General features: G+C 41.4%; 1 protein-coding gene across 1 annotated transcript; it reads left to right on the plus strand.

Moving 5' to 3' along the window:
- Nucleotides 1-3,029: 3,029 nt before the first annotated feature.
- Nucleotides 3,030-9,422, plus strand: LOC129864142 (superoxide dismutase [Cu-Zn]-like). Its single transcript, XM_055936808.1, has 4 exons — nucleotides 3,030-3,190; nucleotides 5,831-5,997; nucleotides 8,188-8,305; nucleotides 8,496-9,422. The coding sequence occupies exons 1-4, from the start codon at nucleotides 3,119-3,121 to the stop codon at nucleotides 8,601-8,603; spliced, it is 465 nt and encodes a 154-aa protein (XP_055792783.1). The 5' UTR covers nucleotides 3,030-3,118; the 3' UTR covers nucleotides 8,604-9,422.
- Nucleotides 9,423-22,715: the final 13,293 nt, after the last annotated feature.

The raw sequence follows: 22,715 nt of genomic DNA on the forward strand, positions 1-22,715 counted from the left end.
CATTTTCTGAGTTTCCAGTTGTTTTGATCGTGGCAGAAGTCATTCTGGATTGATAGGTTGGCCAATGTTGAATGTTTATCCTTTTAAGCTTGGAAAAGAGATCCTTAAACCCAAACTTGGACCACACACCCATTCCACTGAATAACAAGCTAGTGATTGCTTTGCAATGCTTGCAGTTAGCTACTGATTCCTTCCAAACCACTCATTGTTGAATTTGTGATTTCCAACTTGTGTAATGTTTATGTCCAATGGCCGATGAGCACCGATACGTTTTTATCTATAATTTATCTTCATTTGACAAGGATTGAAAAGGATTTGCCTGTAGATTTGTCGACTTGATTCATGACGAAGACTGCTAGCTTGCTCGCTAAGATTTTCAAAGTACGATTAGTCCAATCAAAGCTACGATCGATATAAAGTGATTTGACATGTGGCCAATGACCTTAAGGCTTCTTCCGTGGGAACTTCTAATGCACATATGTCAGAGTCAAGGCCCGCGGGCCACATCCGGCCCGCGAGAAGGTTTTTTACGGCCCATGGGATGATCTTGATTTATTATTAGAACCGGCCCGCAGACCGCAGCAAGCCGGCAGCCCGCAGATCTTTTACACGCACCAATACTACATTTCCCACAATGCAACGGTGACGCACCGAGCAGTAGGCTGCTTCATTTCAATATTTATTGGCACAGCAGTCGTCAGCATCACAGTAAAATTAACTTTCAGATACCCATCAAAAATGGCAAAACGGAAGGTGGACACTGAGAACCGGGGGTTTCAAACAAGGTGGGAGTCGGAGTATATGTTCACGGATGTAGCTGGAAAACCTGTGTGTCTTCTGTGTGGAGAAAGTGTGGCGGTACTGAAAGAGTATAATCTGAGACGACATTATGAAACGAAACACGCGGACAAAAACAAGAATATGGACATGGAACAAAGGCTACAAAAGGCAGAGGAATTAAAACGAGGCCTCAAATCTCGACAGGCTCTGTTCAAAAAAGCCAAATCACAAGGCCAGGCTGCTGTCAAGGCCAGTTTTATTTTGGCAGAAGAGATCGCTAAATCAGCCCGGCCATTTACGGAGGGGGATTTCATCAAAAACTGCATGATTAAAGTTTGTGACGAAGTTTGCCCAGAAAAAAGGCAACTCTTTTTAAATGTGAGTCTGAGCAGAAACACCATTGCCGAGAGAGTAGACCAGTTGTCCATCAATCTAAAAGAGCAGCTTGTGAAAAAGGGAAAAGATTTCATTGCATATTCCTTGGCTGTGGATGAGAGCACCGACATTTCTGACATTGCCCAGTTGTCAATTTTCATCCGCGGAGTGGACTCCAGCCTAAGCGTGACAGAGGAGTTTTTGGCTTTACGTCCTATGCATGGCACAACTACGGGGCATGATTTGTATGAAGAGGTGTCAAGATGTGTAAATGAGATGGAGCTGCCTTGGGAAAAACTCGTGGGTTTGACAACCGACGGAGCACCTGCGATGTGTGGACACAGGAGCGGACTGGTGGCGAAGATACGGGAAAAGATGCAAGAGGAAAACGCGACAGGTGAGCTGACAGCTTATCATTGTATCATACACCAGGAAGCGTTGTGCGGTAAAGCCTTGAAAATGGAGCATGTAATGAGCATCATCACAAAAAAGCAGGTTGGAACTGCTCGGTAACCCATTTGCTGTTGACGTGGAAAGCTCACCACCAAACCTCCAAATGGAGTTGATTGACCTCCAATGCAATGATGCACTGAGGGCAAAATATGCGGCAGTGGGTGCTGCGGAGTTCGCCCGTTTCCTCCCCGACACAATGCCCCAGCTGCGCATCCAGGCTGCTCAAACGTTGTCTATGTTTGGCAGCACATACCTGTGTGAACAACTGTTTTCTTTGATGAACCTGAACAAAACATCACACAGAAGTCGACTTACTGCTGAACACCTCCACTCAATTCTGAGGATTTCCTCAGCTCAGAGCCTTACCCCGAACATTGATGAACTTGTGGAAAAGATGGGACACCACCAAGTATCACCCTCAACCTCAAACAAGTGAACATTACTGTGCAATCACATATTTAGAGTTTTTACTCAGTTCAAGTTTAAAAGTTAAAGTTTAATATTTGTTTTCACTGCATGTTACTTCTCCTTAAACAAAGTGTTGTTTTTGATTAATAGATTTTTGCACTTTATTTTATTGTATTTCAATCCAATTATATTTTAAAAATATTTCAGTTGAGTGGATGATAGAAAATTGCTATTATTGTTTTTTTCTTTGAAGTAAATTTAGCCCACTTTTGCTAAAATAGAAAATATAGGCTACTGATGGTGCCTTGAATACCGGTTTCTTTCATTTAATGTTCATGTTATGGGGATTTTTATATAAAGGAAATTTGTCTTTTGTGTCTGTTGAAAATTAAAGATTACTGACAGAGCCATAAGAAAATATTGCTTTATTTATCTGATCATATTGGAATATATTTGTTAGGTTTTCAGTAGGTTCAATTAGGTTCACTAGACTATATGCGTCATTTAAAAAATTTTCAATGAACATTCGAACAGTCCGGCCCTCGGCTTGTAGCTAAATTTTTTATTTGGCCCTCCGTCCATTTGACTTTGACACCCCTGTTCTAATGGAACTCTATGGCAGCACCCAAGGGGCTTGAATTCCCGATGGTGAAGTAGTGTCCCCATGAGTGAAACAACACTGAGTTAATCACAGCGCAACTAAATAACATTACCAACCCCTACGCTCCGTATTTTCTGCTTGCTGCCCCACCACCACAGAAAGCACTGAGCTAGGCTAAAACATCAGCATTTTGGAGCTGCCTTTTATTTTTTGCTAAACAAGGTGGGGCTCACCTGCCCTGAATGACAGGTTGCCACTGTTTGCACATTGTGTTCCCCAAAGTTATGTATCGTTCAAAATGTATTTAAACAAGCCTATGAACAAGTGTTCTCATTAGCCAATCAGATCTCTGCTCACCCATCCCCACGCCCTTGATTGGACAATATTATCCCCACGCCCCTGATTGGACACTATTAGACGAAAGATACTCGATTTTTAGCTTGCAGAAATTTCGTATTCGGGACTTGAGATCTTTAGGTCAGGCAAGTAGGACGTGTAGAGATGGCGCTGAAGGCTGTTTGCGTGCTAAAAGGAACCGGTGAAGTTACCGGGACCGTATACTTTGAGCAGGAGGTAAAATGTTTAGTTTATAAGGAAAATACATGCATGCACTTTGAGACGCAGTCTGTGTAGATGGGCCTCGTTCAAGTAGCTAACGTTAGCAACTTGGCTATCTTAGCTAACGTTATTTGTCAAAACTCTTGCAGATAATTTATGTAACTGTTTAGTTGATAGCTCATTAGCTAGTTATTTTTGCCTGACCACGTTTAACGCTAACTAGCTTTGTATCTGACTAACGCCGGTTTCATTCAAAGTTCAATCATGCAAACTATTTACTTGTTAGCCTGCTGACATTAGCTACTGTAGCCATAGCATGTGTGACAGCCTTTGATACCAGTCGTCTCGTAACCTGTAGTTGCACCTTTAACCCCTCGTTGTAAATGATCAACTCAATATAGGTAGATATCGTAGCCATAGCTAGTATTCTGTAAGCAGGGTGGGGGGAATTATATGCTTTAAATGCTAGCTAGTTCTGCCCGTTACACACTTAACGTTTAACTAAGAAGTTTGGGGGTCTTTAGCTAAACCTTAGCTAGCTGACGTTAACGAAAACCAATGCAAGCTACACACGTTATTGTAGCTACTAACACACGGCGTGTAACGGTTTAATAAATGGCGACCTTTTTTGCTGAGTCATTCTATCCTGTGCGCCAGTCCGTTTCTGCTCTCATGCCTACAGAGAGCACATACAGATATGAGACCAGGCTAGAGTCATTCTGCCTTGTCCACCCCATTTCCCTTGAACCTTGTCTGGTGTGTGTTAATCTTACTGTCATGCCAAATTTGCACTGTGAAGGCGTGTGGTCGTTGAGGCCACCAAACTAGCGGTAACTGTTGTAGCTAGCTAGTTGATCCCTCAACATTTCAAGTGTCCAAAAACGGCTAGCTACATTTGTTTTTCTGTTGGTGCAATGCTAGCCTGAGTGTCTGTGCTGTCATACCAAACACTGATACTTAGGGTGCGTTCGTAAATTCACTCTAGCTATCAACTGCGACTTCAGAGCACCCTCGTTTGACTGCAAGAGCGCAGAATAACTGATGAATTTACGAACGCTCAACACCTGTTGAATGTGGCCGGTGTCGGCAAAAAAAAGCGAATTTAAATGATTGCCAGCAGCGCAGTTAGTCACCGACGCTCTAGATAACATGATAACAGCCTACCAGCTCTGCTGGGGGTGAGTAAATTGGTCAGTGATGTGATTTGTGTCTAGAATTAGCTAGCCAACGTTAGCTAGTTTAGCTTGGGTGCTTGATTGCCGTTGTGTGGTCAGAGCGGATCATCGACCAGAGCTTAGTGTGCGGCTCAGAATGAATGTAGGAACACCCTTAAATAGAGATTAAAAACTGGGTGGTTCGAGCCGGTTGTGGTTGGGTGGTTCGAGCCGGTTGTGGTTGGGTGGTTCGAGCCGGTTGTGGTTGGGTGGTTCGAGCCGGTTGTGGTTGGGTGGTTCGAGCCGGCTGTTTGAATACTGATTGGTTGACAGCTGTGGTATATCAGACGAATGACACAACATGTATTTTTACTGTTCTAATTGCATTGGTAACCCGTTTTGAATATTTTTTTTTCAGTATAGATTTTTAATTACATGTTTTCTTACTTCATCTAGCTAGCCAACATAGTCATGCTTCTCCTATTCGTCTCTAAGATGAGCATGTTTGTGCACCACTATCTAGCTATACACCAGCACTGGTACCAGGCAGTATTAGCTAGCCAGCTACGTTTGCTCTGACTCTTAAAACATTCAGCAAGCTAGATAGCCAGCTAACTAGCGATTTTAGCATTAGGGGCTAACACACTATTATTATTTTAGCAACACCTTGCAAAGGAGAGAAACTAGCAGATGGTAGTTGGCAAGACAGTAAGATACACAAACTAATGGTGTATAGAAAAGCTTGTGGAGAGCAACATGTCATCAAGCCGGTCAAACCATGCTGAGTGAGCAACAAAGTCCCCACTGACTCCGTGGTTGAGCCAACCGCTCTCTCCCTTAGGGGCAGGCGGAGACCGAGAGACTGAAAAACAGCTTCTATCTCAAGGCCTTCAGACTGTTCAACAGGCATCACTATTATTGAGTGGCTGCTGCCAACATACTGACTCATCTCTAGCCACTTTAATAGTGGAAAAAATGATGTAATGTATCACGAGCCACTTTAAACAATGACACTCATCTCATATGTATATACTGTACTCTGTACCATCTACTGCATCTTGCCTTGCCCACTCATTTATTTTTATCTACGTATTCTTATTAATTCCTGTACACGTGTGTGTGGGTATAAGGTTTTTGTTGTGGAATTGTTAGATTACTTAGATATTACTGCACGGTCGGAACTAGAAGCACAAGGTTTTCGCTACACTCGCATTAACATCTGCTAACCATGTGTATGTGACGAATAAAATGTGAATTTGAGGCAGGGCTTGGTGTGGCTAGTGGCATGCGTGAGGAGAGGGGGATAGAGACGACTTGAGTAGCAAATGGAGTAATCGATTTAAAAACGTACATTTCACATGTAACAAACCAAACATTGAAATAGTGTTATAGAAGGTAAAGTGAGAACTCAAATCGGTCCGTGCATCAATACTGGTGTATATAGTAGAATACGGTGCCCAGCCCTAGTGTGTGTACAGGCCTATAACTTGTCTGTCTGTAGGGTGCTGATGCTCCAGTGAAGCTGACGGGAGAGATCTCGGGTCTGACCCCGGGGGAACATGGCTTCCACGTCCACGCCTTCGGAGACAACACCAACGGTTGTATGAGTGCCGGACCCCACTTCAACCCCCACAACAAGACCCACGGAGGACCCACTGATGCTGTTCGGTTAGTCTGACCCCATGACTGAAGGAGTTAGGCCTCCTGCTAGACCAGGAGTTTTGCAAATCTTCTCCTCGGATAATCCCAGCCATTTCGTGTACATAATTCAGGGAGACGACACAATTGTGAAACGTCTGGATGGTCCCAGAGTTTTTGAAAGCTATTGTGCTAGATGGCCACATTAGTAATGATTTAATGGTGCAGCTGTTTATACTATTCAACAGACAGTTATACAAAGACCTATAGAATGGTTATAATCAAGCACATAGTATTCTAGTTAATGTAATGACCCATAGCATGTATAACTCTTGGCAGTCTTGCCCTTTTTATCTTCTAATAGTCTATGGGACAGACTCACTATCTTAAGTGGAGAATCTCTCTGTTGCCTTGACCCCTCACGTCCTCTCCTCCCCTCAAAACCATTAATGTTCTGACCTCGGCCAATGTTTTGAGGTGGCGAGTAGTGATGGATTTAGTGATGGTGGGGGGCAATCGATAGTGGCAAAAATAATATCCATATATTTAATTATCGTTTGGACAATATCGCAGTTGTATTTTTTTGCTCTGGTCTGTACTCAAACCAAAATTCCAGTCTTTCCCTTCATAGCTTGTTCTCAACTTTTTATATAGGGAGTTAATTTGTTTTCAGCACTTGTTGATCAATCACGGTAATAAACATTTGTTCTCATGGCTCTGTCTTGTCCATCTGCGGCAGGACATATGCTGAGCAATATGTTTGGAACATTGAATCGTAATGCATGTAGAATGGTGAGAATCGGATCCATATCGTATCGGCACCTAAATTATGGTGATCATATTGTATCGTGAGGTCCCCTGGCAATCCATAGGAATCAAATAAATGCATTTGCGATTGTCCCTCTGATTCTATGCCTCTCGAGTCACATGTAGGCGTCAGCAACTGTCCTTATGTTTGCATGTTGACTCGACCAACTGATGCCCAGCAGAACCATCCTGGTGGAGAGATTGCATGTTGGAAGCTCAATGATTGGCTCTCGGGCCTCATCCCCATAAATAGCAGTAACATTCGGAAAGTATTTAGACCTCTTGACTTTATCCACATTTTGTTACGTTACAGCCTTATTCTAAAATTGATTATAATTTAAGTCTATATAATTGGACATGATTTAGAAAGGCACACACCTTGACAATGTATGTCAGAGCAAAAACCAAGCCATGAGGTCGAAGGAATTGTTCGTAGAGCTCCAAGACAAGATTGTGTCGGCACCGATCTGGGGAAGGGTACAAAAACATGTCTGAAGCATTGAAAGTCCCCAAGAACAGAGGCCCTTCTCCCAAGATTGCTTAGTTGGCTGGAAGGCCAGGTCTAGGAAGAGTCTTGGTGGTTCCAAACTTCTACCATGTAAGAATGATGGAGGCCACTGTGTTCTTGGACCTTCAAAGCTACAGATGTTTAACGGGGGGGCCAGGATGAATATGTTAATGGCTTAGTTTTTCCTGTGTGACCTTATATAGACAGGTGTGTGCCTTTCCAAGTCATGTCCAATCAATTGAATTTACCACAGGTGGACTCCAAGTTGTAGAAACATCTCAAGGATGCTCAATGGAAACAGGATGCACCTGAACTCAATTTAGTCTCATAGCGAAGGGTCTGAATACTTAAGGTGTTAATGTTTTTTCAAAAATGGCTAAAGCTGTTTTAGCTTTGTCATTGTGTGTGTAAATGAATGTAATCATTTTTTGAATAAGAGGATAACTTGTGTAAAGTCAAGGGGTCTGAATGCACTGTAGACCGTCAACGAATCATACGGTCTGAACGAAGACTCAGCGACATGACGTTTCTACGAGCAACCGGATGAGCCGCAGATAAAAACAAACAAACATTAAGAGCACTGATGCCCTTCACGCTGCTGCAAGTTGATGGGACCAGAGCAGCAGAGAAGTTTAACCTCATATTCACATTCTTAGTTGTCGGGAAGTCTGCTGGAGTTTTCTGTTTACGTCGCTTACTCTACCTGTTTCTAAATGCTATGCTGACTCTTGAGTAGATCTGTGACGGAATCAAATGAGGTCACATGCAACAATAGTGGTTTTGAGAAATGTTAACCACCTACTCTTGGCTCTCATTGTTTTGCTACCGGTGTGCACTTTTGGGGGGGTACACTATTCTAAAACCGTAGTCTTTCCTCTGACATCATATCCTGTCTGTGTTGCTAGGCACGTAGGGGACCTTGGCAACGTGACTGCAGGAGCTGACAGTGTGGCTAAGATCAACATCCAGGACAAGATGCTGACTCTCACTGGAATCGACTCCATCATTGGCAGAACCATGGTGGTACGACTCGTTTTTCAAACGTCTCATTAGCTGACCTGCTTTGAGCAGACTTTTTATTCCTAATGAACACAGCCACACTTCAAGTTCTCTACATAAACACAACCCTGTTTTTCCCCACCCTTAATCTCCCCTCTTGCGCTCTCTGTCCTCGCTTTCTCTTTTGCGTCCCTCCACCCCCTTTTATCATTAGATCCACGAGAAGGCTGATGATCTGGGAAAAGGAGGCAACGACGAGAGTCTGAAGACTGGCAACGCTGGCGGTCGCCAGGCTTGTGGAGTTATTGGCATTGCCCAGTAAAGAAACACAATCCCTTACTGGGAGACCTGGAACACACTAGCCTCTGCTTGAAGACCACTGTAGCTACCCCCCCCCCCCCCCCCCCACCTCATAGAAGGCTCTGTAAAATAAATTTGTACCCCAACTCTCTACCTAAACCTTTATGGCAACTCATCTGACAACTGTCTCAAATGACCCCCTTGTGTTTATATAGTGCACTACATTTGAACAGGGTCCGTAGAACTCTAGGTCCGTAGGACTCTGATCCAGATTAGTGCACTATATAATATGGGTTAGGGTGCCATATGGGACAGAGACCCTGGGTTCTGAGGGCTTTGACTCGGCGACACACAGCCAGGACGTTGAGGTTGCAGCGGTGATCCAAATGACTCCCTATTTAGACCAGAGCCAATCTGGTAGTAGCCCCACCCCCCCGTGCCCTCTGATAGGCTAGGTGGAAGTTTCAACATATTGCTTGTACCTATTAATAAAATTCAGATCAATTGCTCTACGATGCAGCGGCTAGGGGTTGTTTTGTGATTTGGTTTCTAATGACCGCAGAATATAAAGAGCTTATTAAAAGTTCGCTATCCACTGGTATATCTGTTGGTCCTGCTAAGACTGTCGTTGCTTCCTGTCTATATGTGATTTGTATTATTTTGTTTGTACGCTGTCCCAAAGCAGTGAACATGTTATAAATTTTTGTGAGTCGGAAATGGCACCCTAGACCCTCTGTAGTGCTCAACTTTTTTTGATCGTGGGGCAATTTTGGACACATTCATTTTGATGTTCACTTCGAGTACCAAGCTGCCAAATAAATAAATACATTGTCTCTGGTGATACTTGTGTTTATGTTGCTGGTGTTCCTATGTTTATAGTTGGCTTTGGAATCCCGTGGAGGAGATTCGGATGGAAGTTAACGTGAGACAGGATGGTCGTAGTCGAGGACTACATCTGTAGGCAGGGATGATTTTGTAATGTGTTATTATTATTTTTGTCCTTTATGTAATTTTTCTGTAGCATCCTGAGTAAGCATTAGTGCCAGTTTTGAATAGAACAACCTAGACCAATATTTGTTGACTCAAAAGTGAAAGGTTGTGTACCAACTATCTCTGCAGTCACAAGGGTTGTTGACCGCTGTGTTACTGCTTACACACACAACAAAGGCCTCCGACTTTCTAACTCTAGTGCATTGTGAAAAGATTGCTCTTGTCATGTTTTTTTGGTGCCACTAGATGGTGCCACCGCCCTGTTCCAGTCACAGGGAATGGTTTGAGACTGAGGAAGAGGTGAAGCCGGTGGTATAACTCAGCTCTGTCTCTAACAGGTGGTGTTGATAAAAATTCTCCCCATTCAAGGAGTTTTTATATTGTCGATTAATGAGTGTGGAATTTAGTCATCAAAAATAAAAATAGATTACTTACTTGATCAAATATAATTTTCGTAATGCTTAGGTTGTACTGCTATGAGTAGGAAAAGTTGACATCCTGGCAACTTGGAGAGAATTAACACTTCACCTGAGTTGTGCCTGCTCACACGTTGGGTTGTGGCGGACAGGACTTTATTTTTCCAGCTGGTGATTTGTTAAGGAAATAACAGGTTAGTCTCACGGTAATTTACCATTTAATTAACATATACACATATAACATCTCCTGGCTTCCACACAAAGCCTACAAGCCACTAAAGCTGAACTTTGGAACATCTAAATATTTAAAGTCTAAATGTGTTTTATATAGCCTACACCTTCACAATAAATATTTTATTTTAGATGGGTCTGAAGAAAATAGTTATTTCAGAAGAATAGAAACGCGTACTCTGAGTTGTCTGTTAGGCTCTGATAAATGGCAAGAAGAGTTGGCTTAACGAACAGCAAAATACGCTAGCCTATGTCAATCTACTATCTCACATAGTACACAAGTTGACCTATTGAATTGGTTAAATTGTCCTTCTGTGCAAAAAAATAAATATTCACAACATACTTTGGGATGTGAAAAATCCCAAATGAATACAATCACCCATCAAAAAAAAAGCAATGATGCAACAGATCAGAACTTTCAGCTTGAAACGTTAAACTATTTCTTCACATAAACGCAGCAATGCGTACACGGTAGTAGGCTATCAGCGCAAAAGTTCCAAAATGCAATCAATTAGCGGGATAACACTGTTCTGAAATGACCCCAAATGTAATTATGCATGTAATGCTTTTATTATAAAGGTGCATTTTTATGGTGAAAATATAATCAAACCTTATGCCAGTGAAAATGACCTTCCCCAAATTAGAACCTCAGGCACCGTTTATGTATGCCAGTTAGGCTCTACACCGGTTGTAAAGCAGATTAATGTGTTTAATTTCAATACGTTATTTGGCCACTTTAGTTGTGATACAAACCTTATCAAAACATATAGACGTATTGGCTAGGTTGCATGAGGTGTGTGACAATGGCCTTAGAAAAAGTCAACAAAAGGCATTGTTTCTTGCCTTACTGCACACGCTGGGCATCATTCACAAGTGATAGACTAATATTGTCACCCATCAGACTATTCTTAATGTCATTACATACAGTATACTATATAATATATGTGTAAAATTAGTTTTTATTTAGAATGTACCATTATCATGCACCTGTCTTGGAACAGGGTCATGGGAAAATGCACTTAAATAGCGAATGGAGGATGCTTTTCCCGTGGTTTATTTTCATGCCAGCCAGGTAGGCTATACTCCTGTTATAAAGCAAAGCAATGTGCTTAATATTAGGAAAGTTTATAAATATATTAGGCCTAGCTTATAGAAAGCTGATGGGATCCTCTTTTTAATAGAGGCCATCACTCTATTTTCTCCCGCAATTGCATAGCCTATAGAAATGTTTAGCAACATGAGATCATGGTCTCATGAATTGTTTTATGTTTCAAAATACATTTGCACTGATGTCAGAGTGATTAGAAGGACAATAGAGTCCTGAGTAGCTGGCAGTTAACAAGTTTGGTAGGCTACTAATGACCAGCAGCAGCATCAGAGCTGGGAGAAGCCTAGTTACCGTGACTAAACAGTCATGTGGAATTTGACTGCGGTCATGACTCGAGCGCCGGTGTGGCGGTAATACGGTCACTGTAACAGGCCTAGTCACACACCTATCTGCCCTATCATTGGCTAGAATGGTCCCACCTGATCTCGCCTCCTCACTGCCTTCCATCTTTGAGGATTGTTAGAGTGGCCACTCGACGATCTGGTCAATATCATGGATTATCAGGGTGAGTAGGGTTGTGGTTATTTAGAGCTATGGTTGGATTTAAATCCATTTCGATTCATGAAGTAAACTGAAATTCCAATGTTTTTTTTTAATGAAAAATTATTTTACTTTAAGATGCTCTATGCAGTAATCGCGCCGCCATTTATTTCCTGGTTGCTAAAATTGTAATACTTTGCTTAATTTCAGTTTATGTGACAAAACAAGCAAGTATAGTGTAGAGAATCACTGTACCATCTAAATCGCTGTGGATTTTCCATAACCAAAAATATTTTATTTTCATGTTTCAAGCTGGTGTACAAAACTGAAAGTAAAAGACGCAAAAAAATGAAACTTAAGAACGGGAAGCATAGAAATAGGGCACATAGAACAGATCTACCTCTTCTTAGACTGGCTTTCAATGAGAATGACAGATCTATTACATACATTAAATATAAAAAAAGAACATGACCCAAGTCCAGCTCAATTAATCCCTACCATTGTGATGCAGAGTTTTCATAATGCTTCAGCAAATGTACATTATCCCAGGGGGCGTTGGAAGACACAATGTAAGTAACCTGATTTATGTCCCTCTTACTGCCCAGAATGTCTCTACTGATCCTACAGCTATTGTCTGCAGTAATGATGTGCCTATGAACCAGAGTTATACTGTTAGCACTGAGGTGGTGTGCCCTAGGAGGAAGTCCACTGTGTTGCAGCTCACCCTGCAATAACATAAATAACACAAGCATGTCTACCTCGGCTAACCTTCACAGTAAAGCAAGGAAAGTGCAAACTGTAACTAGTGCCTGTAACCTGGTTCAGGTTATTAATCAACCTAACAGGGTATTTACAAACAGCACAGGAATAAAATCATTAACATGTATTGGTCACATCTTTACTAATGCTGCAGATATTTGTTTGAAAGCAGTGTCCAAATCCATTGGATGTATTGATCACAATATAGTAGCCATATCTAGGGAAACCACAGTTCCAAAGGCCGGGTCTAATATAGTGTATAAGAGGTCATACAATACGTTTTGTAGTGATTCCTATGTTGTTGATGTAAAGAATATTTGCTGGTCTGTGGTGTGTAATTTATTTATTTATTTAATTTTTATTTTACCGTTATTTTACCAGGTAAGTTGACTGAGAACACGTTCTCATTTGCAGCAACGACCTGGGGAATAGTTACAGGGGAGAGGAGGGGGATGAATGAGACAATTGTAAACTGGGGATTATTAGGTGACCATGATGGTTTGAGGGCCAGATTGGGAATTTAGCCAGGACACCGGGGTTAACACCCCTACTCTTACGATAAGTGCCATGGGATCTTTAATGACCTCAGAGAGTCAGGACACCCGTTTAACGTCCCATCCGAAAGACGGCACCCTAATGATGAGCAACCAGACGTTGCACTTGACACATTTATGAAATTACTTATCCCAGTTACTAATAAGCATGGACCCATTAAGAAAATGACTGTAAAAACGGTTAAATCCCCGTGGATTGATGAGGAATTGAAACATTTTATGGTTGAGAGGGATAAGGCAAAAGAGATGGAAAATAGATCTGGCTGTACAACCGATTGGCAAACGTATTGCAAATTGAGAAATCATGTGACTAAACTGAATAAAAAGAAGAAGCTACACTATGAAAAAAAGATAAATGATATAAAGAATGACAGTAAAAAGCTTTGGAGCCCCTTAAATGAAATTTTGGGAAACAGGTAAACTACCCTCCATCATTCATTGAATCAGATGGCTCATTCATCACAAAACTCACAGGTATTTTTTAATTGGCAAGGTTAGCAAACTTAGGCATGACATGCCAGCAACAAACACTGACACTACACGTCCAAGTATATCTGACCATATTATGAAAGACAATCATTGTAATTTTGAATTCCGTAAAGTAAGTAAGAGGTGAAAAAATTATTTGTCTATCAACAATGACAAGCCACCGGGGTCTGACAACTTGGATGGAAAATTACTGAAGATAATAGCAGATGATATTGCCACTCCTATTTGCCATATCTTCAATTTAAGCCTACTAGAGACCGTGTGCCCTCAGGCCTGGAGGGGTTGCTAAAGTCATTCCGCTACCTAAGAATAGTAAAGCCCCCTTTACTGTCTCAACTAGCCGACCAATCAGCCTGTCACCAACTCTTAGTAAACTTCTGGAGAAATTGTGTTTGACCAGATACAATGTTATTTCACAGTAAACAAATTGACAACAGACTTTCAGCTTATAGAGAAGGACATTCAACAAGCACAGCACTTACACAAATGACTGATGATTGGCTGAGAGAAATCGATGATAAAAAGATTGTGGGGGATGTTTTGTTAGACTTTGACATTATCGATCATAGTCTGTTGCTGGAAACACTTGTGTTATGGCTTTACACCCTCTGCTATAATGTGGATAAAGAGTTACCTGTCTAACAGAACACAGAGGGTGTACTTTAATGGAAGCCTCTCCAATATAATCCAGATAGAATCAGGCATTCCCCAGGGCAGCTGTCTAGGCCCCTTACATATTTAATCTTTACTAGTGACATGCCACTGGCTCTGAGTAAAGCCTGTGTGTCTATATATGTGGATGACTCAACACTAAACACGTCAGCTACTACAGAGACTGAAATGACTCTAACACTTAAGAGCTGCAGTTAGTTTCAGAACGGGTGGCAAGGAATAAGTTAGTCCTAAATATTTCAAAAACTAAAAGCATTGTATATGGGACAAATCATTCACTAAACCCTAAACCTCAACTAAATCTTGTAATGAATAATGTGTAAATTGAGCAAGTTGAGGAGGCTAAATTGCTGCAGTAACCCTGGATTGTAAACAGTCATGGTCAAAACATATTAATACAACAGTAGGTAGGATGGGGAGAAGTCTGTCTGTAATAAAGCCCTGCTCTGCCTTAACAACACTATCAACAAGGCAGGTCCTACAGGCCCTAGTTTTGTCGCACCTGGACTACTGTTCAGTCGTGTGGTCAGGTGCCATAAAGAGGGATTTAGGAAAATTGCAATTGGCTCAGAACAGGGCAACACGGCTGGCCCTTGGATGTACACAGGGCTAACATTAATAATATGCATGTCAATCTCTCCTGGCTCAAAGTAGAGGGCAGAGATTGACTTCATCACCACTTGTATTTGTGAGAGTTATAGACATGTTGAATGCGCCGAGATGTCTGTTTGAACTACTGGCACACAGCTCGAACAGCCATGCATGCCCCACAAGACATGCCACCAGAGGTCTTTTTACAATCCAGAACAGACTATGGGAGGTGCACAGTATTACATAGAGCCATGACTACATGGAACTCTATTCCACATCAGGTAACTGATGCAAGCAGTAAAATTAGATTTAAAAACCCCCGCTTGAATGGGACTGTGAAGCAACACGAACATAGACACATGCATACAAACACACAATAACATACGCACTATACACACACGTACACATGGATGTTGTGTTATAGATATGTGGTAGTAGAGTAGAGGCCTGAGGGCACACTCTTAATATGTTGTGAAATCTGTTTAGGAATGAAATGATAGGCTACAATGACTTTTGTCATGATCATACACGCTGCAATGTAACTAAAGTTCCTTGAGTTTTCTTTTACGGGTGCCTTGACATTATCTGGGTAGACATTTGTGGTTTCTAGCTAACGTTGCATCAATCAAAGCATTGGAGCACGTGGTGAAGCAAAACTTTAGTGGTCAAAACCATTCATCTTGGGGTGACGGGGGGGGGGGACGGGGTAGCAAAATGCTATCATATTACACAATTATACCATTTATAAAATGGTCACATCTTTTTTTTATTTTTTAAATACAGACTAGCTCAAAAATAAGTAAAAATTGACAAATGATCCACTTCCCCTGTGATAATTATTTTTTGGGGGGGGAAAAGTGGGTGTGCAAAAAAAACTACTTTGAACCTCCTATTTTCTTTGTTCCAGGCAGCCAAGTGGACACAAGGCTCATTTCAGTCAAGAAGAGGAATAACTTTGCAGCTGGTGGGTGGTAACGTTGAAATAAAACCCAGCATTGAAACGAGACATAGGTTGAAAGGAATTTGTCAAATAAAAGACACAGCATTCGCGCGGCTTTGCCTGATTCCATTAATGGCTGCCGTGGCTACTACTATTCTAGCACGAGGACGGGGAAAAACCCCGGCAGTTTACTTAAAAAACTAACATGAATGAAAAGGGATCTTTTGAAATTCAGCAGGCTATGGAATAAATATGCTTTTAGAAGTGCCTTATTTATTTTATGATTTATCGTTAAGTGTGTTTATCAATGCACGAGCACCTTTTCCCCCCACTCCTATCCCTCCTATCGTTCCTATCGCTACTTTCGCTCCAGCTTGTTGCATTGTGGTGGCTATAGACATACAATTCATGGAAGGGTTTTGAAACCTCTAACCCTGACAATTTGACTGTTACATGTATGGGTACGCTGGCAATGCCTGACAGTCTTGACTTGGATGGGAACAGCCCTCTATGGATTATTTGTCTATGGTTGGTTGTGCCTGTCGGATTGTCTTAAGCAAATTTCTAAATACAATCGTGTGGAAAACTTAGTTTGGAAAGGAGACGCTGTCATTACTAATTGTGTGATATAGTGGCCTGCTATTCACCCCTCTTGACATTTTTCCTATTTTGTTGCCTTACAACCTGGAATTAAAATGCATTTTTTGGGGGTTTGTATCATTTGATTTACACAACATGCCTACCACTGAATATGCAAAATATTTTTTTCTTGTGAAACAAACAAGAAATAAGACAAAAAAACTGAACTTGAGCGTGCATAACTATTCACTCCCCCAAAGTCAATACTTTATAGAGACACGTTTTGCAGCAATTACAGCTGCAAGTCTCTTGGGGTATGTCTCTATAAGCTTTGCACATCTAGCCACTGGGATTTTTTTTGTTTTTTTGCAGCTCCTTCAGGGTTATCTTTGGTCTCTTTGTTGCCTCTCTGGTTAATGCCCTCCTTGCCTGGTCCGTGAGTTTTGGTGGGCAGCCGTCTCTTGGCAGTTTTGTTGTGGTGCAATATTCTTTCAATTTTTTAATAATGGATTTAATAGTGCTCTGTAGGATGTTCAATGTTTCGTATATTTTTTTTATAACCCAACCCTGATCTGTACTTCTCCACAACTTTGTCCCTGACCTGTTTGGAGAGCTCCTTGGTCTTCATGGTGCTGCTTGCTTGGTGGTGCCCCTTGCTTAGTGGTGTTGCAGACTCTGGGGCCTTTCAGAACAGGTGTATATATACTGAGATCATGTGACAGATCATGTGACACTTAGATTGCACACAGGTGGACTTTATTTAACTAATGATGTGACTTCTGAAGGTAATTGGTTGCACCAGATCTTATTTAGGGGCTTCATAGCAAAGGGGGTGAATACATATGCACGCACCACTGTTTTTAAATTTTTTAGAATATAGTTATTTTTTTCATTTCACTTCACCAATTTGGACTATTTTGTGTATGTCCATTACATGAAATCCAAATAAAAATCAATTTAAATTACAGGTTGTAATGCAACAAAATAGGAAAACCTCCAAGGGGGGTGAATACTTTTGCAAGGCCCTGTAGGTATATTAACATTATCATTTTTTTTACACACATTTTTGGTGGGTTAATTAAATGTTTAATCACTCATCTTCCTCAAATGAAGGGGATGATGACAATCTTTGCAAGAGGGAGGGAATCTGATTTCATTGGTCCTCAACTCGATAAATGGAGTTAGCCTGCACCGGAACAGGTTAGCTGGGAAGGATTTGTTGCCATAGAAATTTACCTGGCTAAAAGGTGTGCCACTTTTGTGGTATCGGTTTATCCTGAGTTCAAATTAGATTTGATCTAAGTCACCACCGGTTCTCTGATTTTCTAACCCTAGAGGGCGGTGTACAGCTGTGCCTGATAACAGGTAGACAGACTACTGTGGATCTACAGGCTTTAACGCGGCACACCGGTCAAAAGTAGTGCACTATATAAGAAATAGGGTGCCATTTAGTGGGACAGCCTGAATGTACAGAACGTTCTTCTGAGATGCTTTTAGTCTTATATCTCTGTTCGATATGAAACTGATGACCTGTTGATGCTGTAGAAAGACTGATCAACATGTTCCTCAACATGTTCTCATTCTTAAAGGTAACTTGTCCCTCTTATTGTAGAAACCACACCGTGTGTAGTAGTGTAACCGTCTACACAGCGTTACCTTAGAGTTACCGTAGAAGTACATATACAATGCCTTCGGAAAGTATTCAGACCCCTTGACTTTTTCCCCCCCAAAAATTACGTTACAGCCTTATTCTAAAATGTATTAAATAGTTTTTTTCCCCTCATCAACATACACACAATACCCCATAATTACATTTTTACTAACTTATAAAATAAATATCACATTTACATAAGTATTCAGACCCTTTACTCAGTACTTTGTTGAAGCACCTTTGGCAGCGATTACAGCATTGAGTCTTCTTGGGTATGACGCTACAAGCTTGGCACACCTGTATTTGGGGAGTTTCTCCCATTCTTCTCTGCAGATCCTCTCAAGCTCTGTCAGGTTGGATGGGGAGCGTCGCTGCACAGCTATTTTCAAGTCTCTCCAGAGATGTTAATTCGGGTTCAAGTCCAGGCTTTGGCTGGGCCACTCAATGACATTCAGAGACTTGTCCCGAAGCCATTCCTGTGTTTTCATGGCTTTGTGCTTAGGGTCGTTGTCCTGTCACCCCAGTCTGTGGTGCTGAGCGCTCTGGAGCAGGTTTTCATCAAGGATCTCTCTGTACTTTTCTCCGTTCATCTTTACCTCGATCCTGACTAGTCTCCCAGTCCCTGCCGCTGAAAAACATCCCCACAGCATAATGCTGCCACCACCATGCTTCACCGTAGGGATGGTATTGGCCAGGTGATGAGCGGTGCCTGGTTTCCTCCAGATGTGACGCTTGGCATTCAGGCCAAAGAGTTCAATCTTGGTTTCATCAGACCAGAGAATCTTGTTTTGGCAAACACCAAGCGGACTGTCATGTGCCTATTACTGAGGAGTGGCTTCAGTCTGGCCACTCTACCACAAAGGCCTGATTGGTGGAGTGCTGCAGAGATGGTTGTCCTTCTGGAAGGTTCTCCCATCTCCACAGAGGAACTCTGGAGCTCTGTCAGAGTGACCAACAGGTTCTTGGTCACCTCCCTGACCAAGGCCCTTCTTCCCCGATTTCTCAGTTTGGCCGGGCGGCCAGCTCTAGGAAGAGTCTTGGTGGTTCCAAACTTCTTCCATTGAAGAATGATGAAGGCCACTGTGTTCTTGGGGACCTTCAATGCTGCAGAAATGTTTTGGTACCCTTCTCCAGATCTGTGCCTCGACATAATCCTCTCTCTGAGCTCTTTGTCCTCATGGCTTGTTTTTTGCTCTGACATGCACTGTCAACTGTGGGACCTTATATAGACAGGTGTGTGCCTTTCCAAATCATGTCCAATCGATTGAATTCACCACAGATGGACTCCAATCAAGTTGTAGAAACTTCTCAAGGATGATCAATGGAAACAGGATGCACCTGAACTCAATTTTGAGTCTCATTGCAAAGGGTCTGAATACTTAAGTAAAAAAGGTATTTCTGTTTTTTATCTGTAATAAATTCGCAAACATTTCTAAAAACTTATTTTCGCTTTGTCTTTGGGGTATTGTGTGCTGATTGCTGAGGATTTTTTAATTTATTGAATCCATTTTAGAATCGGGCTGTAATGTAACAAAATGTGGAAAACGTCAAGGGAGTCTGAATACTTTCAGAAAGGCACTGTATATGGAAGTAGTTTAATGCCCCCAAAAAGGCTTAAATGTGGGTAGAAAATAATACAAATAATTTCCTGATCTGTCATTTGTCTCTCAGATATAGGACATTAAAACAAACTTCCATTTTATATATTTTTCTACTCTCTGTTTTGCCAAGTATGAATTTGTTATTCAATGTGTTTCTATGGGCTAATAGCAGTAAGGACAAATTCAGTGTTTTATCAAAAAAATGTGATGTATTTTACTACAGCGGCCCTAAAATTGAAAATCAAATAACTAAATGATCCATGGTACGACCGTCTTAAAACAATTCCATGTGTCCTCTTATTAGAAACACATCCACGGCCCTGAAACATTACTTTTTTTAATATAACTACATAAATCTTCCAAAACAGAGTGAGTAAACCCAAAAAGGGTGCACGTACTCCACCACATAGACTACCTGCAGTTTTAAGCTAGTGGGCAAATAGCAGGGGACAAACAAAAACGGTTGCCACGGCAACGGGGCAGTATAGCCACAGGCTTCACCCCCCCCCCCCCCCCCCTTCTCTCTCAGCACTGAGTCCTTTCTCTATCCCACAGAGGCAAAACTAAAAAAAAAACCACATTGAGGAAAAGCTTGTAAACAATAACTACTAAAGAAAAGGCCAGAAACCCTTTTTTTGCAGACCTCTACAGAAATGGTGATGTGAGTAATCCCATCTTTTTCACTGACCAGCCAAATGCATGGCACTCAGTACTGCCCATCCATGAAGAAAGAGGTAGCTAGACAACCCAGACAGCACCACGACACAAATAAACCTCTATAAGAATGACATCTTTTCCCAACTTTTTACAAACAGCTAATATTCTGACCCTCTTTCCCCAACAAATTAGACAAAAAGGTAGATGAGAGCATACGCCATCTTCCTCTACTTCTCTGCTATTCACATCTGAAATCAGAACAACAAAAATAATATTCTACCAATCGAACAATTTATGCTATTTTTGTGGAACTGACTATTTTTCTTAATAACCTTTTGAAACATCTGCATTTTAGAATATGACATCGTTCTCTTCTTCTCTGGCTATTCAAATCTAAAATCAGAACACTTCTTCCACTACCACAAATATACTGTTTATAAAGAACTAAACTAGACCACAGGTTTACTTCCTGTAAAGTTCCACATCCAGTTATGATAAGTTGGGGATTGAAAAAGCGTCTGCTCTTCGTTTCATACAAACACACACCCAAATCTGGAGTGGGTGGACGTCTCTTCTTCACTAAACATCCGACTTCATATTTTGATGCTGCTATTAGACAGCTGTGGCCTAATTTCGCCGATACACACACAGCTGGCCAGCGTATGGCTGCTGAAATAACATGCTCCAAAAGCCTTTAGTTCTTTTCATGGGAATAGCAGAGGATTCTTACTATTTTCTATGTCCTCCCTCTTCCTATCCTCTCCTCCCCATTTCTCATTTCCTCTCCCCCTTGCTCTTCTCCCTTCCCCTCTCTTCTCCTTTCCTATCCTCTCCTCCCCTTTTCTCATTTCCTCTCCCCCTTTCTCTTCTCCCTTCCCCTCTCTTCTCTTCTCCTTTCCTTTCCTCTCCTCCCCTTTTCTCTCCTCTCTCTTTCTCTCCTATTCTCCTCTCCCCCTCTTTCCCTCTATTCTCTCTAGGGGTAATGAAAGATCGGAGAGCCTTCGATAGAGAAAGAAAGCCCTTGGGAACAGATAGAGGCAGGCTTTAGAACGCTCGTGAAATTGTTGGCATTGAAAATGCATGAACCGTAATGATGGTTAGGCAAGCTATAGTGAGTGCAGACGCAATTGAAGGAATTGGAATTGACCCCCCCACCCCACTCTAACCGACACACACACACACACACATACACATACACACACACACACACACACACACACACACACACACATACACACACACACACACACACACACACACACACACACACACACACACACACACACACACACACACACACACACACACACACACACACACACACATACACATACACATACACACATACACATACACATACACATACACATACACATACACATACACATACACACATACACACACACACACGTTGTGATGCAATACCCATAATGTGCTTTGAGAGAGTATATACTGTACCGGGCCTTCAGAAAGTATTCATACCCCTTGACTTATTCCACATTTTGTTGTGTTATTGCCTGAATTCAAAATGGAGTAAATCAACTTTTTTTCTTTCGCCCATCTACACACAATACCCCATAATGCAAACATGTTTTTAGAAATGTTAGCAATAAAAAAAAAAAATGAAATACAGAAAGATCTAATTTATATAAGGATTCACACCCCTGAGTCAATATTTTGTAGAAGCAGCTTTGGCAGTGATTACAGCTGAGTCTTTCTGGGTAAGTCTCTAAGAGCTTTCCACACCTGGATTATGCAACATTTGCACATTATTCTTTAAAAAAAAATCTTTAAACTCTGTGAAATTGGTTATTGATCATAGCTAGACAACCATTTTCAGGTCTTGCGATAGATTTTCAAGCATATTTAAGTCAAAATACTCTTGCTTCTTGGTAAGCAACTCCAGTGTAGGTTTGGCCTTGTGTTTTAGGTTATTGTCCTGCTGAAAAGTGAATTTATCTCCCAGTGTCTGGTGGAAAGCAGACTGAACCAGGTTTTCCTCTAGGATTATTTTCTGTGCTTAGCTCCATTCTGTTTATTTTTTTATCCTGAAAACCTCCCCAATCCTTAATGATGACAAGCATACCCATAACATGATGCAGCCACTACTATGCTTGAAAATATGGAGAGTGTTACTCAGTAATGTGTTGTATTGGATTTGCCCTAAACGTAACACTTTGTATTTAAGACAAAAAAGTATGTTGCTTTGCCATGTTTTTTTCAGTATTACTTAAGTGCCTTGTTGCGAACAGGAAGCATGTTTTGGAATATTTTTTATTCTGTACAGGCTTCCTTCTTTTCACTCTGTCATTAAGGTTAGTATTTTGGAGTAACTACAATGTTGTTGATCCATCCTCAGTTTTCTCCTATCACAGCCATTAAACTCTATAACTGTTTTAAAGTCACCATTAAGGCC

This window comes from Salvelinus fontinalis, chromosome 10, assembly GCF_029448725.1.
Source record: "Salvelinus fontinalis isolate EN_2023a chromosome 10, ASM2944872v1, whole genome shotgun sequence".
Taxonomy (NCBI): Eukaryota; Metazoa; Chordata; class Actinopteri; order Salmoniformes; family Salmonidae; genus Salvelinus; species Salvelinus fontinalis.

Bases quoted from the DNA above. Each gene is read 5' to 3' on its own strand.
- LOC129864142 (XM_055936808.1), top strand. From the start codon at position 3,119: ATGGCGCTGAAGGCTGTTTGCGTGCTAAAAGGAACCGGTGAAGTTACC. The intron at 3,191-5,830 runs GTAAAATGTTTA...GTCTGTCTGTAG, and splicing joins CCGTATACTTTGAGCAGGAG to GGTGCTGATGCTCCAGTGAA. The intron at 5,998-8,187 runs GTTAGTCTGACC...CTGTGTTGCTAG, and splicing joins GGACCCACTGATGCTGTTCG to GCACGTAGGGGACCTTGGCA.